Genomic DNA, 19,473 nt, shown 5'->3' with positions numbered 1-19,473 from the left:
GATTACTTAAAGATGTTATCAAATGCCAAAAGGTTACATAACAATGAGAAGAATTTGCCAAATCATGTTGAAGACCTTTTTGTTATCAAATATTTACAATAGTTGGGAAAAGAATTTCCTAGGGTGAGAATCTAGTATGTACTTCAGCAAAAACAAAGAAACAAACCTTATTTATTCCTTGGAAACTTGTGCGTAAAATAAGGAGAATTATATACCAATGCTAACCTCTTATCTAGTATGCTTTCAGAATTTATTTGCCAGTATGATATCACAGATACTGTATATAAAAATATACCCCCATTTTTACCTAGTAATACATCTGTGTGTAGTATTTGAGTAAACAATTATATATTATCACATAGAAGGAAAAAATCAGGTCTTTTGTGTTAGACATACCAGGTTTCAAATCCCAGTTCTGTTACTTAGCTGTGTAACTCTGGAAAAGTTACTTTTTGAAAGCACACTTCCTCAGCAGTAAAGGGATAATTTTATGTTCAAAGAGCAGTCATGGAAATCAAATAAGATGATATATGTGAATATGCCAGATACATAGTAAGTTCTGAGCAAACAGAAGTTCAAGTGGAGACGTACTTTGCGCTATGTGCAGCTTTGTCAAGAACAGTGTGAACTGATGTGCTAGCATATCTTTCAAAGAGAAGAATGAATGAATAAGCTAGAATTTAAAAGTTTAAAATTATTTGGTATGCTTTTTTTATTTCATTAAAACCACACAGATACACACATCATCACTTATTTTTATTTTATCTCCAAGTTTATGTTTAGCTTATTAAGAATAACATTGTTGACCAGACACGGTGGCTCACGCCTGTAATCCCAGCACTTTGGGATACTGAGGTGTGCGGATTGCTTGAGGTCACGAGTTCAAGACCAGCCTGGCCAACATATTGAAACCCCATCTCTACTAAAAATACAAAAATGAGCTGGGCATGGTGGCAGGTGCTTGTAATCTCAGCTACTTGGGAGGCTGAGGCAGGAGAATCACTTAAACCTGGGAGGTGGAGGTTGCAGTGAGCAGAGATCATGCCAGTATACTCCAGCCTGCTCAACAGAGTGAGATTCTGTCTCAAACAAACAAACAAACAAACAAAACATTGTTATAATACCTGAATTGTACAAATCAGCTTTCATAGCACTTTTCAAATGTGAACTACTGTTTCAGCCCAATATTCATATTTGTTTGGCAGGTACACATTTTAAAAACATTTTAAAACAAAGTCCCTGATAATTCACTTTTATATTTTACTATGTAAAATAAGTGACTGCTTCACAGACCGGCGGGTTAATAGCACTTGATGTAGGAAGGTCAAAGAGCAAATACAGAAATCTTTTCCTCTAATAATTATTAGGAGGAAAGGAAAGGAGTCAGAACTGAGGGCAGTTGGTTTGGATCATCCCCCATATGAACCCCTTCCTATATTTGGGATATTTCCTACAATTTCAGTCTTACTAGGAGGCAGGGCCCATCTTTGTACAAAAGCCCCCCAAGAAGGCCAAATACTTGCTTCCTCCCCTATTGCCTTTGGCAGCTACACTAGTCAATCAGTTGTTCCCACCTGTGACTTTTAATCTGGATTGACGGTAGCACAGAAGCTGAGACTGGAGAATTCATTCTTGTAGGAACAGCAATATTTTGTTTCCAAGAATACCAGTACTGATTTTCAGTTTTCCAGTTTGTATTTATAATGTTTCATCATGTATTAAGGAAATAAATTAATTTCTCTTTAATAGTGTAGTTAGTACTTTTTTTCTATTTTGAACTTTTGCAACTAGATAAAATAAAGTTGGGTTAGCCTCTCACCAAGGTTGTTGGTATATTTTTTCCCCAGAATTTTAGCAGCTTGTTACTAAGTCTTATTTGAATATATAATAATGCTTGCCCTTGATATTTCTTTTGTCATAGAATATATGTATCTAAAACAGATGCCAAGGGTTGAGGTACAAGTTCATGGTTCTGCAACCAATGATAGAGCCTTTTTTAAAACTAAAATATGTTTGCAGTATGAATTTTTTGGATGTATAGTCTCACATATACATTTATGTGCATTTATTAACATGTGCCATCTTTTTAACTAGAATATTCCTGCAAAAAAAAAAAATCCCTTGCATTTTAAGTCAGGTGAGTTTGTTTGTTTGTTTGTTTCAGTAGGAAGGCTATAAAGAAGGATATGGAATACTCTTTGACCACTAAAGAAAAATAGCCTGCCAAGACCTTGAGTAAATAAGAAAACTCCAAATGAAACTATCTGTATTGTCCATTCTTATGCTGCTATAAAGAGCCCAAGACTGGGTAATTTGCAAAGGAAAGAGGTTTAATTGACTCACACTTCTGCAGGGCTGGGCAGGCCTCAGGAAACTTGCAATCATGGCAGAAGGAGAAGAAAACATGTCCTTCTTCACATGGCAGCAGGAGAGAGAAGTGCTGAGCAAACAGGGATAAGCCCTTTATAAAACCATCAGATCTCATGAGAACTCACTCACTATCACAAGAACAGCATAGGGGTAACCCCATGATTCAGTTACCTCCCACTGGGTCCCTCCTATGACACGTAAGGATTATGGGAACTACAATTCAAGGTGAGATTTGGGTGGGTACACAGCCAAACCGTATCATTCTGCCCTGGCCCCTCCCAAATCTCATGTCCTCACATTTCAAAACACAATCATGCCTTTCCAGGAGTCCCCCAGAGTCTGAGCTCATTCCAGCATTAACCAAAAAGTCCAAGTCCAAAGTCTCATTTGAGACAAGGAAAGTCCCTTCCACCTATGAGCCTGTAAAATCAAAAGCAAGTTAGTTACTTCCTAGATACAGTGGGATAGAGGCATTGAGTATATATACCCATTCCAAATGGGAGAAATTGGCCAAAACAAAGAGGCTACAGGCACCATCCAAGTCCATAATCCAATAGGGTAGTCATTAAACCTTAAAGTTCCAAAATGATCTCCTTTGACTCCATGTTTCACACCCTGGTCACGCTGATGCACGAGGTGGGCTCCTACAGCCTTGCGCAGCTCCACCCCTGTGGCTTTGCAGGATACAGTGCCCCCCACCGGTCAGCTGCCTTCATGGGTTGGCATTGAGTGTCTGCAGTTTCTCCAGGAGCACAGTGCAAGCTGTTCATTTATCTACCATTCTGGGGTCTGGAGGATGATGGCCCTCTTCTCACAGCTCCACTAGGTGGTGTCCCAGTGGGGACTCTGTGTGGGGCTCTGACCTGCCCTAGCAGATGTTCTCCATGAGGGTTCTGCCCCTGCAGCAAACTTCTGCTTGGACATCCAGATGTTTCCATACATCCTCTGAAATCTAGGTGGAGGTTCCCAAACATCCTCTGAAATCTAGGTGGAGGTTCCCAAACCTCAATTTTTGATTTTTGTGTACCCACAGGCTCAACACCACGTGAAAGCTGCCAAGGCTTGGGATTTGCACTCTCTGAAGCCACAGTCCAAGCTGTACCTTGGCCCTTTTTAGCCATGGCTGGAACAGCTGGGATGCAGGGCATCAAGTCCCTAGGCTGCAGGCAGCATGGGGGCCTGGGGCTGGCCCAGGAAATAATTTTGTCTTGCTAGGGCTCTGGGGAGAGGCTGCCATGAAGGTCTCTGACATGCCCTGGAGACATTTTCCCCATTGTCTTGGTGATTAACATTCAGCTCCTTGTTACTTATACAAATTCCTGCAGCAGACCTGAATTTCTCCCCAGAAAATGGGTTTTCATTTCAGGAAATTTGTACCTAGTAGCCTATGTGAATATTTGCTCAGTTGAACCAAACAGCTCTTCACTGGAATAAAAGAAAATACAATTTGGCTGAAGGGGAATTAAATGAAGAATAGAAGCTAATCCTGAGCTTTCACTGCAATGATTTAAATAATAAGCAGGAAACCAACTATTATAAATTATAGTGATGATGTAAATGAAAAATATATATATATTTTAAATCGCCAGTGACTGAGAGAAAAGTGTCAAAAACTTGTTACAGTAATTATATTAAATATTACATTTTGCATTGTTTTGCCAGATATTGATAAATTCTGGTTCCTTTCTTTTGAAAAAGTAGGATCAAAGAAAAAGTGTTGTTTCTATCGCTTCTAGTTAGAATAACATTTGTTTTTATATACTTAAGTGTGGGATTCAGAAGAGAGGAAAAGATAAAAGATGCAAAAGAGGGGATAATTTAGGAAGAAACACAATAGAATCCAATGTTGTAGGAAAAAACCGGGTTCTTTTCACACAACCAGGAAAGATTAGGCTCATAGACACATGGAAGTGTGAGGAGTGGAATTTACTGGATGAGAACGGAAAAGGAAAAACAACTCAGCAAAGTGAGATGGAGTCCTGCTAACAGGTTTTCCACCTCACAGATTGAATCCCAGCTTACCACACAGGAAGAGGAGTGGCCAGGCATCTCCCTTCTGCAAGTGGCACGAACTTCCCGAGGCTCCACCCCGTCCTTCCAGTGCGGAGGCTGGTCAGGGATTCTCTGAGGAGCCCTTTTAACTTGGTTGTCTCACCAATATATAAGTGAAGGAGTTAACCAGGGAAATAGTAGCTACATTTGGCTGAGATCCAAGAGAAAGAAAGGATGAATAATGACTGAAGATCTAATGTACAGAAGAAAGTTAAAGAAGCTAGGCGGGCGGATCACGAGGTCAGGAGATTGAGACCATCCTGGCTAACACGGTGAAACCCTGTCTCTACTAAAAATATAAAAAATCAGCTGGGCGTGCTGGCGGGCGCCTGTAGTCCCAGCTACCCGGAGGCTGTAGCAGGAGAATGGTGTGAACCTGGGAGGCGGAGCTTGCAGTAAGCCGAGATCGCGCCACTGCACTCCAGCCTGGGTGACAGAGCGAGGCTCCGTCTCAAAAAAAAAAAAAAAAAAAAAAAAAGCTCTAATGAAATAAACTTATTTTTTCAGTAATAAGCATTTTTTTCAGAGACACAAATGTAAGATACTGTCTCTAAATTTACAAATACACACAAGTACAGAGGAAGATAAGCTCTAAAATAAGATTGAAACTCACTATTTAACCAAAGTTGAATTGCAGGCAGTTTCTATGGAGAATATTTCCAGGAGCAGAAATGAATAAAATTAGTTGTGAGCGATAGTGAGTGTTGCTTGCTAATGGAGGCCACTAACTTGAAGGTGGACCAAACGTTACTTAGCAAAGCTTGGCAATTTTGGAATAGTTGTGGAGAAGATCTCAGAGTAGAGGATTAACAAGATGGGCAGGTGAAGAGACAAGACGTTACCAGTACCTCCACTACCCCTTATCACCACTACTGCTACTATTACTGATCATGATGACAATAGCCCTTATTTATTTTTGGCCTACTATTTTCCAAATAGATTTATACATATCATCAAATTTAAGCCTCACACCCATCTTTAAAACTAGATTCTCAGTGAGTAAAATGAGTTTCAGAGGAATCTTTTTTGCCCAGAGCTGTTGCCTGTGGTTGTAGACATCAAAGGGGGATCCAGTTACATTGTATGTGCCATATGTTGTATATTTATTACAACAATTTTTCAGCACAAGGCAATAAAGTATTTTAAGGAAGAGTATTATTTTAATTTGTACAAAGGGGCTGGGTTTGGTGGCCCACACCTGTAATCCCAGCACTTTGGGAGGCCAAGGCAGGTGAATCACTTGAGGTCAGGAGCTTGAAACCAGCCTGGCCGACATGGCGAAACCCTGTCTCTACTAAAAAAATACAAAAATTAGGCATTGTGGTGCACGTAATCCCAGCTACTCGGGAGGCTGAGGCAAAAGAAACACTTGAACTCAGGAGACACAGGTTGCAGTGAGCCAAGATTGTGCCCCTGCACTCCAGCCTGGGCAACAGAGTGAGACTCTGTCTCAAATAATAATAATAATAATAATAATAATAATAATTTGTACAAAGGTATCATATTACCCTGGAGTGGCAGCAGTATATAAAATTATATCAGTAACAGTCCCAGTTTTGTTTAAAAACACATACATACTCAGAGAAGGCTTAAAGAAAGTATACTAAAATGTTAGCATTTTAGTATACTTGGCTATATATCACAGGTAATTTTTATTTTTATTATTTTGTATACTCTTGAATTTTCCCAGTTCCCTTAAATGAACATATTGTTTATGATTTGCGGGTTGCTGATAGGGAGTGGAGGTGATTGCTGGAGTAGTTTTAAGAACAGTTTTCTAGACATGACAGTAAATGGTAGCATTCTGTTTCATCACTTACACTTCTCCCAACCCATCCAATAAATATCCGTAATGTTCTGAAAACTCAGTATTTATTTGCTTTACATTTCTTTAGAGTTTAAGTCTCCATTATTACACGTAAACTTTTAAAACTCAGGTATCGGCCAGGCACGGTGGCTGGCTCACGCCTGTAATCCCAACACTGTGGAAGGCCGAGGCGGGTGGATCACAAGGTCAGGAGTTCGAGACCAGTCTGGCCAACATGGCGAAACCCCGTCTCGCCTAAAAATACAAAAATTAGCTGGGCATGGTGGCAGGTGCCTGTAGTCCCAGCTACTTGGGAGGCTGAGGCAGGAGAATCGCTTGAACCCGGGAGGCAGAAGTTGCACTGAGTCGAGATCGCACCATTGCTCTCCAGCCTGGGTGACAGAGCAAGACTCTGTCTCATAAATAAATAAAATTCAGGTAGTTCATTTAATGGATTTGGAACCCTTAACTACTTTTCACCTTCATGTGATTATTGCAACCAGCTTCATTCATAGTTAGATTAGAACTTTACCTTGAACCACCACAACAATCAATGAATAGCTTTTATGACTAGAGTAGTTAGATAGAGAGAAAATAGACTTGGAATGAAGAAAAGAGTAGTAGATTGGAGAGAAAAATAGACTCTGAGGACAGATAGACTAATGAACACTTAAAAATATCTGTTGTCTTAAAATCATACATAGTTGTGTATATTTAGTAATTAAAATTGATTTAAGGAAGTGCTATCCTTTTTCCTATGGCTGCTACATTCACCATTTTTATTGTTGCAAATAAACTTGATTAATTGTATGTATTGAAAAATAGTTTAGAAATAGACATTGTGAATAGTGAGTAGTAGTACCTTTGGGTTTTGGTTTCTGTGTATATGTGTGCACGTGTGTGTAGACTTTATATTGCAATTAATGATTTAATAGTATTTAGGTAATGTCTTAACAAGAAATGCCTCCTTGTGGCAATAACTAGTATGTGTAACAGAACTCAAATCGTATTTCATATTAATGAAATAGCATTGTGAGTTCTGAGAATTAAACGAAATTCTAAAACTTAAAATGTATTTACTGATTTTAGCCTCACAATATACTTTTGTAGGTATTTATATAGATGCATGTGATGGAAATTAAATATATAACTTACTCTTTCTGACACTGTGTTATATAATTCAGTATTTAATTACTTTTTTGATTAAATTTTATTTTAAAATATTAGTCATTCCTGAAGGAATATTAATTTGGGATACTAGATATTTGTTACACGTTAAAAACTGGTTCAAATATAGATATGTTGATATGACAGCCATAAAAAGTCAAATCCTAAGAGATCTTTGCTGTAGATCTTAAAGATATTGATTGTGGCCAGGTGCTGTGGCTCATACCTGTAATCCCAGCACTTTGGGAGGCCGAGGCGGGCAGATCATGAGGTCAGGAATTCGAGACCAGCCTGGCCAACATGATGAAACCCCATCTCTACTAAAAATACAAAAATTAGCCGCGCATGGTGGCATGTGCTTGTAGTCCCAGGTACTCGGGAGGCTGAAGCAGAAGAAGCACTTGAACCCAGCAGGTGGAGGTTGCAGTGAGCCGAGATCGCACCACTGCACTCCAGCCTGGCGACAGAGCGAGACTCCGTCTCAAAAAAAAAAAAAAAAAAAAAAAATTGATTGCACAAATATTTGAGTTACTCATTAGTAATTGAAGCCTTTTAGTACATTCTTTGCTGTCTAGATTCCACTGTTCTCTCTCATTTCCCTACTGTCTAATAAAGGAGAATAAAATCTGACTTTCTTCAGTTTTGTGTGCTTTGCCACATGCCCACTCAGACATCATAGGGTATGTGCTGGAGGAGTGAGAGATGGGACTTAAAAACATGGACAGACATATAAATGTGAACTTAAAAGGCAGACTTACTAAAACTTATAGAATTTGAACTGTTGGATTGGATATGCTTGAGTTATTATATGTAATATGAAATCTAGTAAATGCTTGAGCAATTTATGAAAGTACAGTAGAGTATGGTATTTGTTTATAAGATAATGTTCTATGGTGTTTTTAATGATATTTCATTCACTTTTAAGAGATTTTTAGTCAGCCTTCATCGAAGGTAGGGAATTATGAATAAGGGATGTTAAAACAATTTACCAAAAGTGTTCAGTACAACTGATGATTCCACTTGGAAATATAAGCAGAGAAATTTTTGAAATAGTTTCAAAATATACTTGAATACATCCAAGTGTCTACTACTTTTATTTTTTATAGGTGGTTTCAGACACCCTCACAGGTTTTCTACCATGCAGCAACTGAACATGGAGGAAAAGATGTATATCCAGGGCAGTGTCTTTGGGAAGGTTGTGAGCCTTTTCAGCGACAGCGGTTTTCTTTTATTACCCACTTGCAGGTACACTTTTTAAATACTATTTGATCAGTAACTCATTTGACTGCATTAAAGATTTTGACCTGCCATTCTCTTGCTTCCTCTTCCTCAAAAAGGATAAGCACTGTTCAAAGGATGCCCTACTTGCAGGATTAAAACAAGATGAACCAGGACAAGCAGGAAGTCAGAAGTCTTCTACCAAGTAAGGAAAATGAGTTTACTTCCTGTCGTACATACAAAAAGAAACTAGGCAAAACACAAGAAAATGAAACGCAACTTAGCATATTAGGAGACCAGAAACCTGGGTTCTAGTCCAGCTCTGCCATGAACCAGCAATGTGACCCTGTTCAAATTGCTTAGATTCTCTTGGCATCACTTTTCCTTTTGGCTGGACAATGTGGTCTGTAAGTTACCTTTCAGCTCTAACACTGATTTTGTTTTGTAGACTAGTCAGTCATTGGAAGTAATGACAGATGATATATGAGAAATGCTTTGTAAACTAAAAGTACTGTGTATGGTTCTTTTTTCTGTAAAAGAGTAATCATCTATTTGATAATGGCAAAGAGATTTCATATCTTGTCATTATCAAATATATATATATACACACATATAAACATACACTAGTTTACAGTTTAAAGATTGTTTTCAGATTATCTTATTTAATATTCAGAATTAGCTTAAAATAATTTAATATTCAGAATTAGTAAAAATATATCAGAAATACCCCTGCTTTTCAGATGTGAAAAGAAATATTGAAAGTCATGCAGCCAGTTACAGTGTCAGAAATAGGGTTTCCTCATATACGAGTCAGCATCTCCATTGCTATCTCACCAGAGCACACAGATAATGATGCACTATATCTGCTTGGCAAAAGAAATCTACAGTAGTTTGAATCTTATTTTACATAAAATCATCTCTGCAGTTCTTCCATTCTGTATCTTTCATAAATAACAGAACTATAGTGAAAGGATTGATTGAAATTATAAAATAATAATGAAATTTAAGATATGTAAGTAATAGTTGGAAATTTGGTATTTAGCATAATTCCATGTTATCATACCATGTTTTCTTGGATGACCAGTGTCAGTACATTCTTAGGTAATATAACTTTACTCTTAGGTACCATTTAGAAATAATTTGTAGCAAAAATTGTAGACTTTTCTTCTTTGTTAAAATATTCACATTATATTCAAAGATGAGAAGGCTATAACTTTGATGCTATGTTGAATTTGTCTTGATTGCATACTTACCCAATACAGTAACTTTAAAGATGGAACATCTGTTTGCTTTAAAATTGATAGATTGGAAAATAAAAGACTTGAAACTTCACCTTGATACTAAGCGCCCCTTTGCCTAGGCTGTCACAGAGCATAAACGTTAATGCTAGACCACTGGACCTTTAGTCACCCTGTAAACACGATTTTAAAATAACCAGCTTAAAGGGGTTGGCAGGGTGGTCATAGTTGTCAGTCTGTCTGCAGTATCACATTAATTCTCTCTCTCTCTCTCTCTGATCAATTTAGGCAGCCAACTGTAGGGGGCACAAGCTCAACTCCTAGAGCACAAAAGGCCATTGTGAATCATCCCAGTGCTGCACTTATGGCTCTGAGGAGAGGATCAAGAAACCTTGTCTTTCGAGATTTTACAGTAAGCATGCCTTGAAAACCTTATCTGTAAAAGTCTGAGTCCTGTATGATTTAGATCTTTATTCTTTCTTTTTTTTCCTTTCTTTTTAAGGATGAAAAAGAGGGACCAATAACTAAACACATCCGACTAACAGCTGCCTTAATATTAAAAAATATTGGTAAATATTCAGAATGTGGTCGCAGGTGAGTAATATGTTTTCTGTAGCCAAAGTGAATTTAGTTTATTTTATTTTTACATATAAGTTAATAAAATTAGATAACTGTATTTTCTTCATTGTTTTTCTCATCAGTTTTGCAAATACATCCAAAAGTTTATGCCTAGGTCAGGCCATGATGAGCTCTTAAAAGTCAAAAATAAATAGAAGTTAAAACAACCAAAAGGTAGTCTTTTAAGTTCTTTTATTAAGTTAATTTGTCTTACTGACCATATAATTTAGAACAAAAAGCAGCTCTACTAAAGAGGAAACTTAGGAGTTTATTGGGGGAAAACAAAGGAATTTGATCATTTGAATCACGTGGAGTCCAAATGAAATTCAGTTTGACACCTGGCATTTTCATGTACCCATCAATGGCATAAATAATGTTAAGGTATGTGTATAATACTCTGAAGTTTTAAAACTTAACTTTCCAATGGATTTAAGCAAAAGAAAACCCAGGATTTTGTAGATCTACAGAAACTAGGAGGGATAACTCATTAATTCGTGAGAGAGCAAATATAGAATATTCTGTCAATACCTTGTCTTCCTTAGTTACTTTTCTAGAATTCCTCCTACATCTTCAATTGACCAGTCTTGGGCCGCCTCTCTGCGAAGTTGTCCTCAGATGCATCTTGTGTTCCTGATAGTCACTTTCTATCTCAGGCCCTCCCTTTCACATAATATTAGTTCCATCTCCTTAATGTATTTTGAATCCATGTTACTTCTTCCCTACACCCCTATTTTACCTTGTCTTATGTCTTTTATGATATTTTTTTTACAATGACCTTTAAACTGAATTTTCTAAGCATAAAAATAATGGTGTCAATTATAAAAAGAAAATGAATTTGACTATATTGTTTTAAGATTTCTCTAAGTGGAAGGTGAATAACATTTAAAGCTAAAGTTGAAAAGTATTTGCAATGACAAATGTTACTATATTTATTTAATCAAGTATAAATGAACAAGAAAATTTTTAACACTTGAGCCAAGTTTTTTTTAGAAAAAAAAAGAAATGTAAAGGTTTAGTAACCATATGAGAATACCAGTATCTTCATGATTTAGTTCATAACATTTCTTTTTACTTTTCTTACTTTATTTCCCTTCTAACCTCTTTTTTGTTTCATAGCCTACATTTCAGTGAAACTAAGCCACATGCAAGTTCCTAATCACATTGGGCTCTTTCAAGTCACACTTGGTACCTTTGTTCCAATGCTCATACTATTCTCCCTGCCTAGAATGCCCTCCTCCCTGCGTTGCCCACCTATTGAATATCTGCTTATCCTTCATGATTCAGTTCAGACATGAGTTTCTTTGTGTAGCTTTTCCTTTGCTCTATTCCCCTTCCCTACTGAGCTTGTTCTCCTCTATTTTTATAACATGTCTGTCTTAAAACTTTTAATCTCATTGTTTTGAAAATGTTTTTTTATGTGGCTTTTTCCCTTACAGAACTATGTGCAGAGACTTCCTCTGATTAATCTTTGTAGCTTGAACACTTAGCACAGTGCCCAACACATTATAATCTCTACCTCCTATTCATCCTTTAAGATTCAACTCAGTGGTTACTGCTTCCTTTCCTGATGTCTTCCTCACTACCTTAACCCTGACCTAGAGCACAGTACATATTCCCTAATGCCCCATGTGTTGCATGTTACCACCTTAGATGATGAGCTCTTTGAAGGTAGGGATTCAGTATTTTGATCTTTGTATCTTTAGTGCCTAGCATAGTGTTGGCAATATGATAGTCATTCAGTAAGTATTTGATTGATAGACAGGTGGTGGGAAATTCATTTTCTCCTAGAGTTCTGATCTGGAATTTTTTGAGACAGAGTCTCGCTCTATCGCCCAGGCTGGAGTGCAGTGGCACGATCTCGGCTCACTGCAACCTCTGCCTCCTGGGTTCGAGCGATTCTCCTGCCTCAGCCTCTCGAGTAGCTGGGATTATCGGCTCATGCCACTATGCCGAGCTAATTTTTGTATTTTTAGTAGTGACAGAGTTTCACCATGTTGGCCAGTTTGGTCTTGAACTCCTGACCTCGTGATCCACCTGCCTCGGCCTCCCAAAGTGCTGGGATTACAGGTGTGAGCCACTGCACCTGGCCAGTAATTCCATTTACAATAGCATCAAAAAGAGTAAAATACTTAGGAGTTGTCTTAACCAAAGAGAAGATTTGTAAACTGAAAACTACAAAATATTACTGAAAGAAATTAAAGAATATATAAACAACTGGAAAGATTTCTCATATTCATGGATTGGAAGACTTAATTTAGGTGAGATGTCAGTACTACCAAAGTATTCTACAGATTCAGTGCAACCCCTGTCAACATCCCAATGATTTTTGAAAAAATAGAAAAATCCAGTTATGTGTGAGTGACACGAGGTGAGGGTTGCAGATGCAGTTTCCTGTTTTCATCGTATAGACAGGGCAGCTCTGCTGCAGAGATGGTCAATGTGCCTAAAACCCAAAGAACCTTGTGTAAGAAGTGTGGTAAGCATCAGCCTTACAAAAGTGACACAGTATGAGAAGGGCAAGGATTCCCTGTATGCCCAGGGAAAGAGGTGCTATGATTGGAAGCAGAGTGGCTGTGGTGGGCAGACAAAGTCAGTTTTCCAAAAGAAGGCTGATGCGGTTTGGCTGTGTCCCCACCCAAATCTCCTCTTGAATTCCCACATGTTGTGGGAGGGACCCGGCAGGAAGTAATTGAATCATGGGGGCACATCTCTCCGGTGCTGTTCTCATTATTGTGAATAAGTCTCACAAGATCCGATGGTTTTAAAAAAGGGAGTGTGCCTGCAAAAGCTCTCTTGTTTGCCACCATGTGAGACGTACTTTTCACTTTCCACCATAATTGTGAGGCCTCCCCAGCCACGTGGAACTAAAAGTCCAATAAACCTCTTTCTTTTGTAAATTGCCCAGTCTTGGGTATGTCTTTATCAGCAGCGTGAAAACGGACTAATACAAAGGCTAAAACCACGATTATGCTAAGGGTGGAATGTGTTGAGCCTAACAGCAGATCAACAGGATGCTGGCCATTAAGAGATGCAAGCATTTTGAACTGGGAGGAGATAAAGAAGAGAAAGGGCCAAATGATCCAGTTCTAAATTTGGGGATATTTTTCTTTTCATTTTGAAGATAAAACATTGAAGCTATAGAAAAAATATAGGAAAATAAATACAGTGATAATCTTACTCAAAAAAAGAAAAATTCTTACTAGAATTCATACGTAATCTCAAGAGTCCCTAAATAGCAGAAACAATCTTGAGAAAGAACAATGTTGCAGGACTCCCACTTCTGATTTACTACAAAGCTAACATAATCAAAACAGTGTGGTACTGGCATAAAGACAGCCATAGAGACCAATGGAATAGAAGAGAGGGCCCAAAAAGTAAGTCCTCACATATTTGGTCAAATGATTTTCCATAAGTATGACAATTCTTCATTCAATGAGGAAAAGACAGTCTTTTCAACAAATGGCATTTGAAAAACTGGATATGTCCATCAAAACAATGAAGTTGGACACTTACCCTGTACCATATATAAAACCTAAATATAAGAGCTAAAACTGTAAGACTCTTAGAAGAAAACACAGGGCAAAAGCTTGATAATATTGGATTTGGCAGTGATTTCTTGGGATATGACACCAAAGACACAGGCAATAAAAGGAAAACCAGACAAACTGTACTTCATCAAAATTTGAAGCTTGTACATCAAAGGATACTATCAACAGAGTAAAAAGGCAACCCATAGAATTAGACAAAATAATTGCAAGTCACCTGTCTGAGAAGAAACTAATATCCAGAATATATAGAGAATGCCTAGCTACTGTGTAAAACAGGGCAGTTCCTTAAAAAAACAAACAGAATTACCTGTTTCATTCAGCAGTCCCACTTCTGAGTATATTCACAAATGAATTGAAGGCAGGGAATTGAAAGATATGTTTACACCAATATTGATGGCTGTTACTCACAAGAGACAAAAATTGGTGTGGAAGCAACCTAAGTGTCTATCATCGATGATAGACAAAATGTGGCATGTACATGCAATGGAATATTACTCAGTATTACAAAGGAAAAAACAATTTACTTATAGTAAAGTTCACTCTTTTTAGTGTACAGTTCTATGAGTTTTTGAGGTTTTTTTTTATCTTTGAGACGGGGTCTCACTCAGTTGCCCAGGGTGGGTTGCAGCGGAGCAATCATGGCTCACTGCAGTCTTGACCTCTCCAGGCTCAGGTGATCCTCCCATCTCAGTTTTTGTATTTTTAGTAGAGACGAGGTCTCACCATGTTGCGCAGGGTTGTCTTGAACTTCTGGGCTCAAGCAATCCACCTGCCTCGGCCCCTCAAAGTGCTAGGATTACAGGTGTGAGCTACTGAGCCCAGCCTACAAAGGAAAAAAATTCTGACATATGCTACATATGAATAAACTTTGAGAACATCATGCCAAGTGAAATTAGCATGACACAAAAGGACAAATATATGGTATGATTTCACTTATGAGATACTTAGAAGAGTCAAATGCATAGAGACAGAAAGTAGAACAGTGGTTACTGGGGCTGGGGGTAGTTCAGGAATGGAGAGTTACTGTTAAGTGGGTAGAGAGTTCCATTATGAGATGATGAAAAAGTTGTGGAGATGGATAGTGGTGATGGTTGTACAACAGTATGAATGTACTTAATGCCACTGAACTGTACACTTAAAAGTGGTTAAAATAGTACGTTTTATGTTATGTATGTTTTACCACAATGGAAAAAAACTAAAACACAACAAAGGAAGGATTTGGGGAAAATTGGAAGTGACTGCTAATGGGTATTGGGTTTCTTTTAAAGATGATGAAAATATTCTAGAATTGTGGTGATGGTTGCACAATTCCGTGAATATACTAAAAACGAGAGAATTTTTGTTTAAATGGGTGGATTGGGCCTGACGCGGTGGCTTATGCCTATAATCCCGGCACTTTGGGAGGCTGAGGCGGGCGGATCATCCGAGGTCAGGAGTTTGAGACCAGCCTGGCCAGCATGGCAAAACCCCATCTCTACTAAAAAATATAAAAATTAGCTGGGCATGGTGGCGCATGCCTGTAATCCCAGCTACTCAGGCTGAGGCAGGAGAATCGCTTGAACCCAAGAGGCAGATGTTGCAGTGAGCTGAGATCATGCCACTGTACTCCAGCCTGTGTGACAGAGCAAGATTGCATCTCAAATAAATAAATAGATTGTATAGTGTGTGAATTATACCTCAATGAAGGTGTTAGAAAAAATAAATTTTAAAAAATCAAGGCGGGGCGTGGTGGCTCATGCCTGTAATCCCAGTACTTTGGGAGGCTGAGGCAGGTGAATCACGAGGTCAAGATATTGAGATCATCCTGGCCAACATGGTGAAACCCCATCTCTACTAAAAATACAAAAATTAGCTGGGCATGGTGGCGCGTACCTGTAGTCCCAGCTACTCAGGAGGCTGAGGCAGGAGAATCATTTGAACCCATAAGGCGGAGGTTGCGGTAAGCCAAGATCACGCCACTGCATTCCAGCCTGGCGAAAGAGCAAGACTCTGTCTCAAAAAAAAAAAAAAAAAAAAAAAAAAGTAAGTGCTATAAAAGTTATAACCAGGCTGGGCGTGGTGGCTCACGCCTGTAATCCCAGCACTTTGGGAGGCCAAGGCGGGCAGATCACGAGGTCAGGAGATCAAGACCATCCTGGCTAACACAGTGAAACCCCGTCTCTAGTAAAAAATACAAAAAAATTAGCTGGGCGTGGTGGTGGGCGCCTGTAGTCCCAGCTACTCAGGCTGAGGCAGGAGAATGGCGTGAACACAGGAGGCGGGGCTTGCAGTGAACCGAGATCCTGCCACTGCACTCCAGCCTGGGCGACAGAGCGAGATTCCATCTCAAAATATATATATATGTATATATTTGGTTATATATATATATATATTTGGTTATATGTATATATGGTTATATATATATGGTTATATATATATGGTTATATATATGGTTATATATATATATATATATAACCAAATAGTTCCCTACTTTACCCCCCCCACCCACCTCCAAGGGGGGAGCCTGCAACAATTTGAGCTAGTGCAATTGCTTTCATATTTCAAAATATGTCTGTGTTACTATTTCTTAACTTATCTAATTTTATACATTTATTGACTTCCCTTTTAAGAAATTGGATAAACCTCTCTTCTTCCCACTTTACTTTTACCTCATCGTATTATTGTTCCATCACAGTTGTTGATTAAATCTTAAATCAGATATTATTGTTGGATTGTTTGATGTTGAGCCAAGTGCTATACTATTATGTTTTTCTTTCTCTTTTTTATTTTTATTTTTTGAGACAGAGTCTCGCTCTGTCACCCAGACTGGAGTTCTGTGGCGTGATCTCGGCTCATTTCAACCTTTGCCTCCCAGGTTCAAGTGATTCTCCTGCCTCAGCCTCCTGAGTAACTGGGACTACAGGCTCCCACTACTACGCCTGGCTAATTTTTTTATTTCTAGTGGAGATGGGGTTTCACCATGTTGGCCAGGCTGGTCTTCAATTCCTGACCTCAAGTGATCCACCCACCTTGGCCTCCCAATGGGCTGGGATTACAGGTGTGAGCCACCGTACCCAGCTTTTTTGTCTCTGTATTAGGCCCATAAAAAGCATGAGTGCCATGCTTTTTGCTTGGCTTTTTACGGGCCTAATACTGATTGTACCATATATTTTAATCAGTATCTTTCAAGCATGTCAATAAGCTGTACACATACTGAAACACAGTTGTTAAACCTCTGTCAAATTTTCATTTTTAGAATATTTTTTTCCTTGCAAACTGCCCTTCTGCAGTCTAGACAGGTTGCTCTCTGGACCTGGTACACACCTCTTCTCAGGAATTACCTCCATGTTGAATCCCTTTTCGTTGAAACCCATTTATTTTCTTTTCTTGTTTTACTCTCTTCATGCAAAAGCATATCCTTCAATCATTTAAGACCCTACATGCCTAAAAATGTCTGTAATCTACCCTTACTCTTGATAGTTGTTGGCTGTACATAACATTCTAGACTGAAAAATCATTTTTCTTTAAAAACCTGAGGGCATTGCTTTGGTGTATTCTAGCACCAGCTTTGCTGTTGAGAAGACTAGTGACATTCTGGTTCCCATTTCTTTGTATGTGATCTGTTTTCCCCCCTCTAGAAACTGTTGTGATCTCTTTATTTCTGAATATTCTGAGGTTTCTTGATGATGATGTGTCTTCAGTGGGTGTTTTGTTGTTGTTTTCATTGAAGTCATTATTTCATTTTGGTGGGTCCTTTCAATCTGGAGATTTATATCCTTCAGTAATGGGAACTTTTCTGGTATGTTTCTTTTTCTTTTCTCTTTTAGCTTTCTGTTTTCTCTCTGTTTAATCTATTTTTTGGAAATTTCCTCAATTTTTTTTTTTTTTTTTTTTTTTTTTTTTGAGACAGAGTCTCGCTCCGTTGCCCAGGCTGGAATGCAGTGGCACGATCTTGGCTCACTGCAAGCTCCACCTCCCAGGTTCACGCCATTCTCCTGCCTCATCCTCTGGAGTAGCTGGGACTACAGGCGCCCACCACCATGCCCCGCTAATATTTTGTATATTTAGTAGAGACAGGGTTTCACCTAGTTAGCCAGGATGGTCTCGATCTCCTGACCTCGTGATCCGCCCTCCTCAGCCTCCCAAAGTGCTGGGATTACAGGCATGAGCCACCACCCCCCAGCCGGAAATTTCCTTAATTTTTAAGAGCTCGTTACTGGTTGCCAGTTGTTACTATTTTATAACATCCTGTTCTTAGTGGTATCTTCTCATCTCTCTGAGGATATTAACACCTCTACTTTTGTAGTTTTTTCCCAATCTGTGTATGGTTACTCTTTCCTTGTAATTCCTCAAATTTCTGAGGATTTGGGGGTTTGCTTATCCTCCACCCCCCAAGACAAGAGTCTTGCTCTGTTACCCAGGCCGGAGTTCAGTGGGGCCATCGTGGCTCACTGCAGCCTCCAACCTCCTGGGCTCAAGTGATCCTCCCACCTTAGCCTCCTGAGTAATTGAGACCACAGGCACATGCCACCATGCCCAACAGTTCATTTTTTAATTTTCTGTAAGGTGGGGGGTGGGGGAGGGTGTCTCACTATATTGCCCAAGCTGGTCTTGAACTCCTCAACTCAAGTGATCCACCTGCCTCGGCCTCCCAAAGTGCTGGGATTACAGGCGTGAGCCACCACGCCTAGCAAAAAATAAATTTCTTTTACCCTTCGTACTGTTTTGAGGAGGGAATGGAAAGAAACTTGTTTAAACTTGTTTTCTTAGAAGCTGATTTGTATCCTAAATGGTTTTTACTAGTGTTGCTTAGAAATTATTTTTATTATCTGTTAAGGATATTAGAGTGACCCAATATTTATTCTTTGTTAAATCATCTCAGAAAACTAACATGTGAATTTAGAAGTTGAAAGAATATCATTTTATAAAAAAACAAATTAGGCATGTTTTGTTTTATATCAAAACAAAGTGAGTGCTTAATTTTTTAAAACCTCAAAAAATTAAACATTTATATCAAAAAGGAAATTATTAGTTACTTTAAAATCATCCTAGTGATTTCAGTTTATTCTTTCTAGTTTTATCCATGCAATATTCAAATAAAAGAATACTTTTTAACATGTGACTATCACTTTGAAAAATATTATAATTTTGTTAACTTTTTGAAACTAAGGTCTTTTTTCTTTCTTTGTTAAAATATTCATTGATTGTGGGGGAAAACTGATTGTACTTTGTAAAGTTATTTTTATTTTGTAAATTTTTTTTTTTTTTTTGAGATGGAGTCTCGCTCTGTTGCCCAGGCTGGAGTGTAGTGGTGCAGTCTCGGCTCACTGCAACCTCTGCCTCCTGGGTTCAGGCGATTCTCCTGCCTCAGCCTCCTGAGTAGCTGGGATTAGTAGCCTCCCAAGTAGCTCCTGCCACCACGCCCAGCTAATTTTTTGTATTTTTAGTAGAGATAAGGTTTCACCATGTTGGCCAG

At 38.6% G+C, this 19,473-nt stretch overlaps 1 protein-coding gene across 1 annotated transcript in view; it reads left to right on the top strand.

The window, feature by feature from the left end:
• The window catches only part of ARID2 (AT-rich interaction domain 2), a 181,909-nt gene that overhangs the window by 158,660 nt on the left and 3,776 nt on the right, over positions 1-19,473 (top strand). The window contains exons 17-20 of the mRNA XM_003825757.6: positions 8,503-8,641; positions 8,734-8,819; positions 10,141-10,264; positions 10,355-10,446. Of these exons, the coding sequence (XP_003825805.1) occupies positions 8,503-8,641; positions 8,734-8,819; positions 10,141-10,264; positions 10,355-10,446 (441 nt within the window). The remainder of the gene's footprint in view (positions 1-8,502; positions 8,642-8,733; positions 8,820-10,140; positions 10,265-10,354; positions 10,447-19,473) is intronic.

Source organism: Pan paniscus, chromosome 10, assembly GCF_029289425.2.
Source record: "Pan paniscus chromosome 10, NHGRI_mPanPan1-v2.0_pri, whole genome shotgun sequence".
NCBI lineage: Eukaryota > Metazoa > Chordata > Mammalia > Primates > Hominidae > Pan > Pan paniscus.
The sequence above is the reverse complement of the archived record's forward strand: the minus strand, read 5'-3'. Positions and strand labels throughout refer to the sequence as shown.